Source organism: Heteronotia binoei, chromosome 6 (genome assembly GCF_032191835.1).
Source record: "Heteronotia binoei isolate CCM8104 ecotype False Entrance Well chromosome 6, APGP_CSIRO_Hbin_v1, whole genome shotgun sequence".
Classification (NCBI taxonomy): Eukaryota; Metazoa; Chordata; class Lepidosauria; order Squamata; family Gekkonidae; genus Heteronotia; species Heteronotia binoei.
The window spans coordinates 129,621,955-129,633,061 of NC_083228.1; the positions used below are offsets into that span (position 1 = coordinate 129,621,955).

The window sequence follows — 11,107 nt, forward strand, 5'->3', positions numbered from 1 at the left end:
CTCAGGATTAAGGCTGCCCGTTTATGTCCAGGAACCTCACGCTGTCTGTCTCTCTTTCTTTTCAGATGGGTGATCTACAATGACTTGAAAGTCTGTGCCTCTGAGCGGCCACCCAAAGAGCTGGGCTATATTTACTTCTATCACAGGATACCAAGTTAGGCCTCAGTTTAGCTTTTATTTGCAAAGTTCAGTTTTATTTTTGTGCGGAAGTCTTGTTCCTTTCCACCAGCAGAATTTTACCGTGGGATCCCAAGCCTCTATACCAAGAGCAAAAGTTTGTGATCCTGCTCTCACCGCAGCCAGTAGCTGAACCCTTGTTGACACCGGCAGCCCCCAAACCAGGGTGCAGGCCATGGGATGTTCTTCTAAGTCTGTTTCCCTTTGAAATGAATGGGAGACATGTCCCAATAAAGCCAAGTATCACCCATTCATTTCACAAAACTTACAAAGTTGTAATGAATTATTTTCCAGGGACTGATGAACAATGGAAAATAAGATCCTCTTTTAGATTCCACCAGATCAGAAAATGATTCAGAGCCTCTGTTTAAAGGTACATTTCCCCCCCAAGGCCGGGCCGGTGGGGGGGAGGTGTTTAGAAGATCATTTTAAAAACCCTCGATTATAGTTTATTGGCTCTTTCTTTGACATCTGCAAACTAAGGGGAGGGGGGAGAAGATAAAAATGCTTTCTAAGTGTTAATTTCTAGGGATGGGCATGAATCCCAGTACACAAGCCAAAATTTGGCATGAACTTGGCCCAGTTTAGAGCCCGTGAACCAATATTCAGGGAAAGTGCCTTCCCCAAATATTTCCTGGGTTTTTGTCCAGTTTAGCTCTTCAGGCTATTTAAAGCTAACAATTGAGCGGCATGGGTCTAACAGCTCACTTGTTAGGTTTAAATGGCTGCGAGCCATTTCAGTGGTGGCTTTTGCTTTCCCCTGCTTGGAAATGCACCCACCCTACTGTTAGGTTTACAGCCTAACAGTAAAAATACAAAACAGGTACCAATGTCAGTAGAGAATCTCTACACAAATACACTGGATGAACAATAATACCTTCACACAAATATAGTGCGTATAATCATAGATTATACACCCGATATTTGTGTGAAGGTATTATTGTTCATCTAGAGTATTTGTGTTGAGATTTAAAGCTAACAGGCAGGGCAGGTTGTCCCATCAGCTCTTAGGTTTAAATGTCCACAAGCCATTAAGCATGCCAGTTTCACACCCTCCTACTTCGAAGCAGGGAGAAGCAAAATGGATGAGTTAAATGGCTACCAGCCATTTAACCCTTCCTGGGCAGATCCTCCCTTTCTTCTGGTTACAGTTTGCTGCAGCTTAGAGAAAAGGAGACCTGAACTGGCTGGTTCGGTTTGGAGCATTTTGGGTTCAGTTCAGGTACTGCCCCAAACTGAACCAGAATGTTCAGGTTTGTGCCCATTTGTATTAATTTCTCATTGGTTTTCTCATGTTCTCATCGCGAAGACTAATGCAGAATCAGTGTTAAAATATGGGTAACATTTCAGTGGCAAGGAATCAAACGGTAAACCTTTATCAGACCTAGGAACTGGTCTTTTCCAGTTTATTCTCTACCAGTGTTATTTGTACAGACATCTTGATCTCCACAGATGCATTTAGTCCCGTTATCAGTGAAGGTTTATTTCATTATAACTTTTGGTGCACTTATATATTTTTTAAAGCAATCAGATGAGTGCGTGCATATAACTTGCAGCTGAAGGGTAATGAGCATATCTTTACCAGACGATCATCCTGTGAATAGAATCCTACTTAGCCTCTCCCTAGGAAACCTGCTTCAGAGCAACTTTTCCAAATCTGCACACTGACAAGATAACTCAGGCAGTTGCACAGTAAACATGGTGCCGGTTTGGATGCTTTAAAATGCAAAGTAGCCCCATGGAGGAAGCAACATGGTGGCAGATACAGGCATTGCTTCCAGCAAGCGTCAACACAAAATTGCAGTCGTTGGAAAAACACTCTGCCGTAATTAACACACAGCACCTCTGTGTGATCTTCCGTACAGTTGTGTCTTGCCCGTGTGGCTGTGGCAGCACGAAGGATTTTAAGACATCTGGACTGTTAACTTGGTAGCCCTGTCAGGTGGATGTTTTAGATGCCAGTTGCAGTATTTAAAAATGGCGTCTCCTGCCTAGTGGCCTTTGTCTTCCACCTTTGCGGCAATTCCACTGTTTTTCTGTGACGTTTGACTTTCTGTGGCATTGGATGACTATGCAAAATCAGGGTGGAGCTGGATGTGCCTTTTTTGATGTCATCTCTTCTCCTCACTTGACCTTCCCCCACTCCTCAAATCGGATGGGGATCACTGTAGGAGCCCCGTCCCACCTCTCGAAGTTGATTACTGAATCCTGGAAAGCGTTCGCAAAAGTGGGCAAGTGCTTCGCGCCATTCAGAGTTGTTTGCTTGAAACACTGTTCCAAGTTTTGGAGAGAATTTGCCTGCCGTGTAAAGGCATATGAATGAGAGATTGTTGCAATTGTTTTAAATTAATAAAAAAATTCTCATATCTTTGGATTCTAGGGGTCCTTTTTTTCTTTTTTGTAGTAACTGTTTCCAAGCAAATTGGCAAGACTCATTGGGCAAGACTCATCTAGGGCAATGAATTAAAACCAAAGCATCTTCCTATCGCTGAAGAAAGCCTCTTCAAATAAGCAGACAAAATAATTTTGTCCCAAGGGGAGGGACAGTGGCTCAGTGGTAGAGTATCTGCTTGGGAAGCAGAGGGTCCCAGGTTCAATCCCTGGCATCTCCAACTAAAAAGGGTCCAGGCAAATAGGTGTGAAAAACCTCAGCTTGAGACCCTGGAGAGCCGCTGCCAGTCTGAGTAGACAATACTGACTTTGATGGACCGAGGGATTGATTCGGTATAAGGCAGCTTTATATGTTCATATATGTTCAAGATCAGGCTCCCATATTAGAATTTATCTTGCCGCTGCCACTTAAGACACTTGGAAAAGAGGGAGGAAGGGGACCTTAAACCGCCAAGAAAGGCTACGCAAGGGACTGTGGAACTGACATGGATCAAGTTTACATGGGATGGTGGTTGCAGCGAGGAGGGGAACTAGAGAGGGGCGGTGGCTCAGTGGCAGAGCATCTGCTTTGCATGCAAAAGGTCCCTTAAGTTCAATCCCCAGCACCTTAAGTTAAAAGGATCAGGCAAGAAGGGATGTGAAACCCCTTCCTGAGATCCAGGAGAGCGTTGCCAGTAAAGCTGGCAGGATCCCACCCACTTTCCCCTTCCTCCCTGGCAAGCACAAATCAGTTGATTCTCCAGCTGGCAAATGACTTGAAGCCACAAACAAAAGTTTATTTTAAAACATATTTTTTAAAAATCGCATGTTTTTAAAATAAATACAGGAAAATAAATACTGATTTAATAAGCAGGAAAGGAATTACAGGAAGGCATGCTTCCATTACCATACAAAAATACATTTATACTATGATGCTCTGCGAGTTTTAGCCTTTTTAGCAGTCTAACAAATTAAACACACCAAATATCCATATAGTTTCAAGAACTTAAAGTAATGCTGGAAGAGCAGAGCATGGAAACGTCACTTTCAAGCTTCAGTAAACTATAGATTGGTGTTTTAACTACTGAATGCAGCTAATAATGCACTAGGTATAGAGAGGCAAAGTTACTGTTATCTGGAAACTAACTTTAAACCCTGTATTAGAGATTAACCCAGTCTGGGTTAGCTGTGAACCTTTGAAACTGTATACATTCAAGCATGGGGCTTCACTCATGCTCACATTGCCAGTACTGATCCTGCACAGATTTTCTCTTGTGACGCATCTCTTGATGAATTTTGGACCTGATAAAGAATTCGTAGTAGTCTATATTTTGTTATCAAAATACCTTAAGGAGAAAGATGGGTAGTGATTCCAGAGAATGGTAGTCTACCATTTCAAGTCAAATAGGTCCGTAGACCCTACATAAATTTGTTTTTCATCTTATTTATTTTTCATTTGTAGTCCACCTTTCTCATTGGGATTCAAGGCGGATTACAAGAGCGATAGAATTATTTAGTCCACTGCAAAGACTTGGCAGGAAAATCACTAGTCGCTACAAAAGACCTCCCATCAGCCATTGGCTGTCCATGGGCCGGCCCACATCTCTCACCTTGACTGGGGGATGGCTGTGTCAAGGAAGATAGTGACATTCCCCTCCAACCGGAATGCGAGAGAGGCTGGGCAGCGCTGTGCTTGACAGCCCTTAACAGAAGCCGAAATAGCCAGCAAGGTCAGATAAGAAACAAACTAATTCAATGGAAGAAAACACCTGACCAGAAAGTTCTGCTCTGTTGAAAGAGGGGAAAGCTCGGGATTCTTGGGAAACTGCAACAGGAAATATCTGAAGTTCAGTAATCAGCACCCTTCTCAGTTCTTCACAAGGTGTGATAACTGTTCCAAGTAATTTGAAAGGTATTGCAGGATTGGTGCCCGCAGAAACAAATGGGGCATTTGAGATGTACATGAGGGTAGGCCCCGAGGTCCTTTCAACTGTACTGGAGTTTACAAAGCCCCAAACCCAATTTCAAATGTTCATCATCTAGCAGCAGAGAAGACAACACATGATTCCGTTCAAAACTATATAGACTCTTAGTTTCATCTAGATACATTATATAAAATATATATATTTATAAACATTTCTTTCCTAAATTTACAGGTTTTAAGATTACAGTTATTTATATATATAGTAATTAAAAAGCTGCTAACTTAAAATACAGTTTTTAGTCCATCCACGATGGCCATTACGAAGTTATGCTACTGGAGGGAGAGAAAGCACATTAAGGCGGTGGTTTTTGCAAATTCATCGAAGAGACCGAACCACGTTTTGTGTGTTTGCAGATCTGGTACTTGGGACCGATTCACTCATGACAATAATTGGGCCACGGTTTGCAGCTGAACAGCTGAATGCCTGCCTCCTTTGGACATGCCGGGCACCTTCTCACACACTGAATAATGCCCTTTCAATCTACTTTCCATGAACTTTGCAACTGGACTTGCAAGCTACCACTAAAGTGCATTGTAAGTGTCACGTAACCTGTGATGACTCCATTCCCTGTGCAAGCTTGCGAACACTGAGGGATGAACGTGCATGTCTGAACTGGCATTCAGAACATGCTGGTGGTTTTTCCCCTGCACTGAAATCAGATTAAGGATGGAGGGACGAGTGAGATTAAGAACAAAGGGAAGGGGGCGGAGAGGTTCCTACAGCACCACAACCTTCAGTCTTCGCTCCTCCATGGTGCAAACACACCTGGTGAAATGCTGAAGCTCATAAATGGGGCCTTATTTTCATATGCGCTTGTCCTTTCCCTCCAGGTTGTAATGCCTCTCCAGCATCCGGACAGGCCATCTATAGCAGCAGATACACTCCTTTTTCAGCGGTTGTCACGACACCTTTGTCGGATAACAGTCCTGTGTTTTGCCTCTTCCCCTTGATGAGACGACCATACACCACTTCCCCGAAGTGCATGTCCGTATACTATGACCGATTTCCCGCTAGCCTTATGCCGCTCTCCTCCGCGGGGCTTCGATCGGATTTCACACTGTCTGCCCCGGGGCTGCAACTCACTCCGCCTTTCACACAGCAAACAAGTTCCTCTAAAAACCGGTTTCTGTTTGCCGCGCAAAAAAAAGGCAAAGCCAGTTGCAGCCCCGGGGCAGATAGTGTGAAATCCAACGGAAGCCCCACAGAGAAGAGGAGCGTGAGACCGGCATAAGGCTAGTGGGGAATCGGTCTATGACCTAATTTGATGTCAAAGCTTGCTGGCCCCAGGGGAAAAAAAAAGCATCTCTATGTACCCGCTTTTAGACTTGATCTGGGCTGCTTCCATGCCAAGGTTTCTCTCCATTTTAGCTTAGCTGGAGTCCGCATAACATAGTCCTTTCCCCATCCACAACATGCTCTTTCTCAAACCTGTTTTGTTCTGACCTTTTTTTGGAAACAGTGCCCTCAAAGTGTGTGATTGTGTGACCTGCAGAGAAAGGTGCACATTTTCTTGCCCTGCCAGAGTCATGCTCACATCAGCACCATATTGCCCATGCTGTGCCACGGGAGGGGGTTTTAGGACTGAAAAGAATTGCGATAGCCCTGACGTGGATAGCCCAGGCCAGCCAGATCTCAGTAGCTAAGCAGGGTTGATGGGGAATTTCATCATCGTACTCGTAATTAGTGTTCCCTCTAAGCTGAGTAAGCGTGAGCTAGCTCACAGATTTCTTTTGCCTCCAGCTCACACATTTTTGTCTTCGCTCAGGATGGATGACCCCAGAGCACACTGATTTATGCAGTAGCTCACCACTTTAATGCCAGTAGCTCACAAAATAGAATCTTTGCTCACAAGACTGCAGCTTAGGGGGAGGAACATTGCCGGCTTGCCTCTCTAGGGATCTGTGTACAGTAGGATTGCTAACTGGTCTAACTCCCAACTCCCACCAAACTACCCCACTGGTGTGCCGTTTACCAGCAGCGCAAAATACAGGAGTTTGCATTCACAACAGAAGAGCTGCGGTATCTTAAAGACGGATGCATTTGTTGTAGCTCAAGCACTGATGAAGGTTCCACAAAATTCTTACTTTTTACTGTAATGCAATCATATAGATCCTCCACAGGAATTATAAAGAGGAGTCCAGGGACCCTTCAGAGACTTCCAGAATTTTTGCCAGCGTAAAGTTTGGCCTGTCACTTGTGGAAACTTGTGTCAGAATGAATTCTGTTAAGACTTTAAGGCGCCACACCTTTAAGACATGCACGTTGGGATGCACAGGGCAAATAATAATGGGATTTTGGCTTATTAGGAGCCCTGTGGCGCAGAGTGGTAAAGCTGCAGTACTGCAGTCTGAGCTCTCTGCTCACAACCTGAGTTCGATCCCGGCGGAAGCTGAGTTCAAGTAGCCGGCTCAAGGTTGACTCAGCCTTCCATCCTTCCGAGGTCGATAAAACGAAGGGGTAAAGTGTAGATGACTGGGGAAGGCAATGGCAAACCACCCTGTAAAAAAAGTCTTGCCATGAAAATGTTGTGATGCGACGTCACCCCAGAGTCAGAAATGACTGGTGCTTGCACAGGGGACTACCTTTACCTCTTTTTTTGGCTTATGGTGAGTGTGTGGATGTGTGGGTCTTGCATGGACATGGACTAATCGTAGGGCCGACCCTAAGCCGGAATCTTACAGCTTGCTAAAAACGATCAGTATTGCCCCACAGATTTTTGTGGTTTTTCATACACCAACCAAAATAGCACCGCTACCAGGTGTCTCTTTCCAAATCCCACCGCAGAGGTCTATTAAAAGCAAACTGATGCTTGGCATGCGGAGTTTGTTAAACGACAGGTTGAAGCATTTGTCATGCACGGCATAAGCTGGTCTTTAGAAGACTGTCTTGCATGCACGATGGCAAGTGCAAATTTTGGGGTGACAAATACAGACACAGTCGCAGGCAATGCACGGAGACCTGAGGCAACATGTTTCTTCAAAAGGGATACTGTTTTTACAAAATTTCACTGTTAGAAAAAACATCCTTAAAAATATAGATACGTTTCCTAATTTTAAACATTGGTATAGTATGTTTTTCCCAGCTAGCCATAAAAATAGTCTCTTGAATGGGAAGGCAGAAAACAGAAACTGGATGGTAGTCAAGAAAAATTAAAAATAGCTTTTGAAGTTACAGGAAAAAGAGATTCTGTCCGAAGCGTGCATTAACTGGTTTGCCACAATGATGGAAAGTGAAAGATGGTGCTAGATGCTGTGAATCACAGTATGAAGGGGGGGGCATTACCCAGGGATTCTAGCTTAAATGGTAGCCTGTGTTCCTCTCTGTCCCTCTCCCCATGAGACCTCGGCTGTCATTCTGCTACACTCTGAATCTTTGGCTAGTTGTTAGCAAGGACAAGAGAAATGATACAGAAGTTTAACTGAACATTACAGTGGAAAAGAGGGTAGAAAACATCTTGACTCATGGATTCCATTTTGGGGGGCAGCCCTGCGTTTCAAGTATCGCATGTAATTCTGCCTTGAAATGGTGGTCCAGTAGGAAAAAAGGCTCCAAATCGGAACTAAAACGAGCGGCCCCGTGGCGCAGAGTGGTAAAGCAGCAGTACTGCAGTCTGAACTCTCTGATCATGGCCTGAGTTCAATTCCGGTGGAAGCTGGATTCAGGTAGCCGGCCCAAGGTTGACTCAGCCGTCCATCCTTCCGAGGTCGGTAAAATGAGCACCCAGCTTGCTGGGGGGGGGGGGGGAAGTGTAAAAGACTGGGGAAGGCAATGGCAAACCATCCCGTAAAAAGTCTGCCATGAAAACACTGTGAAAGCAACGTCACCCCAGAGTTGGAAACGACTGATGCTTGCACAGGGGACCTTTCCTTTCCTTAGCCTAGGTTAAATGAAGTCTGGGTTAACAGTGCTATTTGTATATTATATTAGTCAAAACAAAGCGTTATGAAGAAGCTGAGAGATTTCTAACCCTCTTCTATCTTAACCATTCTTCTATTCTCAGCTGTATTGCATCTGACGTAGCTTCCCTGAATTGGGGCTGTTCAAATGTGCCCAGTTGGCATGGAACTTGGTTTTCAGGTTCTCTTCCAGAGAATGCTGGGTTTTCTAGGGAAGCCCATCAGAGGTTCCTGGGTGAGAAGTTCAGGAACAACAAGCTAGCCTCTCAGAGATCCACCCTTTGGTACTAACCTTCCTCCAGAATGTACATTTGTAGGGATGATGCTAGAAGAGACTCAGTCAGTTGACATTGGGTAAAGGTGGGGCCCAAAACACCCGGTGGGCACTTTCCGGGACCCAGATGCATGGCCCCTCCAGACCTGTTTGTCTCAAGGAGGGTGGTGCAAGAAAGGCTCTCCCTCACCATAATTTTCCAAACCAGTATTCTAGAAGAAGCTACTTCATACCAGTTTTCATCTTACACGTGAACTGGCTTTTTGTCGTTTTTCTTGTTGTTTTGAGGACAACGAAAGATTCAGCAAAGCTCATAAAAAGAAGCGCCTGTTTTTCCTCTAGCTACCCGCTGAGAGCATTGCAACTTGCAAGGAGAAAGGAAGCTGCAAGACAGTGTGTGTTTGTGCGTACGTTTTATTGCTGTCTGTGTAAAATCTCTATTACTACCGAATAGCTGCTCTTTCTGGAAATCAGTGGCCTCAGCACTCTACTCTGCCTTGGGCACCCACCCGTTTCGGGATGGTTTCGGGATGATACAATTGTGCACTTTATTCCTATTAGTTTGTGGTGTGGTTAAGTGCACGGACTCTTATCTGGGAGAACCGCATTTGATTCCCCACTCCTCCACTTGCAGCTGCTGGAATGGCTGGATGAGTCTCATTTGTCTCAAGGACTGCTGCCGCCTGCGTGAACTTTTGGCTTCTTGTGACTCCTACATTGCCTTGAGTTTACAGAGAAGTGACCAAGTAGACATTGATTTTCTTGGAAACTTTTGCCACAAGGTAACGTTTCTGGGTGGGAATTGGGAGGGGGATTACTACAAAAACGTTCTCTGCTTTGGTTTGACTGGTCCTACGTTGGCAGCGCCAACAAATATTACTACGATGCCGTGTTGAAACCTGCCAACGATGAGCGAACCGTGCTTCGGGAACGGCCACCGAAGCCCTGAGTTTAACAGTACAAAGCACTGTTTGCTACTTTTCATTTTTACGTAACTGCTCTTGTTCATGATCTATTTAAAAGAAAATAAATATATAGACAATGTAAAATAAGATCCTCGATACTTGAAAAACACACACATCCTAACACAAAATGACAGCGTAATGAGAACACACACACACACACATTACATTTAGAGAAGTCTATGGAAAGTTATACTGGGACAAAATGTTAGTTAAGGTGCTACAAGATCCCTGTTTATTTTTTGAAACGTCCACCTCGGATGAGAGAGTCCCACCCTCACCGGCTTTTGTTAGCCTCGCCTCCACGGATGGTGTTCCATGGAACCACCAAACTTCACTTAAACATCTAGGCAGGCATCCTGGTTTCGTTCACATCCTCTGAAACCGATAATATTGAAAGGGGTTTTGCTTGAGGCACTTCTAGTCTTGGGACTGAAACAGTCTCTTGTACAAGCCCTGCTGAAAGGGTCAGGCCCTGTCTGGCCTCTTTTCGCCTCACCAGGGCTTGTGCAAGAGGATGTTTTACGGGACTGAACTCTTCCATTAAGTGTTTGAAGTTCCAAAGGACTGAGAGTCCTTCATATCCAGGATGCTGCATTCTAGTCTCCGCCTGGAATGCTTTTTGGTAAGGTCTGCTTCCTGTTCCTTGCAAGTAGCTGCAGGAACCGACGTTTTTCCTTTCACGGCTGACGTACATCCCCTCTTGATACTCCGTTTGAAACGGAGAACTAACGATCACTCTTTGCGTTTTAGAACCATCTTGGCTAGAAGGAAGCTCCGCCTTGGAGCAAAAGGCCCTTTATGTCAGCGCAGCAGCATCCGGACCTTTTGCTCCTAAAGTCAAAGTGCATAAGAGAGACGCCTATTCCAACCCCTACCCCCAAAAAAGAAAAGGAAAGGAAACTAGATTAAAGTGCATCATGTTCAAAGATACTAATTCTGCTCAAAACGGGAGTTCAGCGGGCAGAATGGGCCTCTGGGGCGCTGTCCAGCCAGTCGATGCCCACATTGGTGTTCCAGCTGCCACAACACCCCTGACCACACTGTGTGTCTGTATGGGGGTGGGGGGAGTCACCTTGGAAATGGCTGCACATACGTCACCGCGTTGCTAGGCAATCCCAAATTGTGCCCATAGCAACATTCCTCTGGAATGGCCAAAAACGAATGGCTGATCCCTAAAGAGCAGGAACAGACTATCATTCAAAGAGAGAGCTGTGGATTCTTGGGGCGATGAGCAGTGGATTCGAAAAGGGAGAAGGGGTGCTGGAGGTCCTTGGGGGGGTGGCTGCCCTACTCTTACAAACCCCAACTGCTCGTGCAAACCGCTCTCTAAGCTTGCACAACACAGCTCTACAGAAACGTCCTTTGACCCATAAATTCTCCATGCGTTCGAGGTTTCCACCACAGAAGGGTTCACGAGATCAGACTCCAGGAGTACAAAAA

At 45.1% G+C, this 11,107-nt stretch overlaps 1 protein-coding gene across 4 annotated transcripts in view; it reads left to right on the forward strand.

The window, feature by feature from the left end:
* USP13 (ubiquitin specific peptidase 13) overlaps positions 1–2,543 on the forward strand; it is a 123,741-nt gene extending 121,198 nt beyond the window's left edge. For all 4 annotated transcript variants that reach the window (XM_060242559.1, XM_060242561.1, XM_060242562.1 and 1 more), the window contains one exon: positions 66–2,543. In XM_060242559.1, the coding sequence (XP_060098542.1) occupies positions 66–159 (94 nt within the window). In that variant the 3' untranslated portion in view covers positions 160–2,543. The remainder of the gene's footprint in view (positions 1–65) is intronic.
* Positions 2,544–11,107: the final 8,564 nt, after the last annotated feature.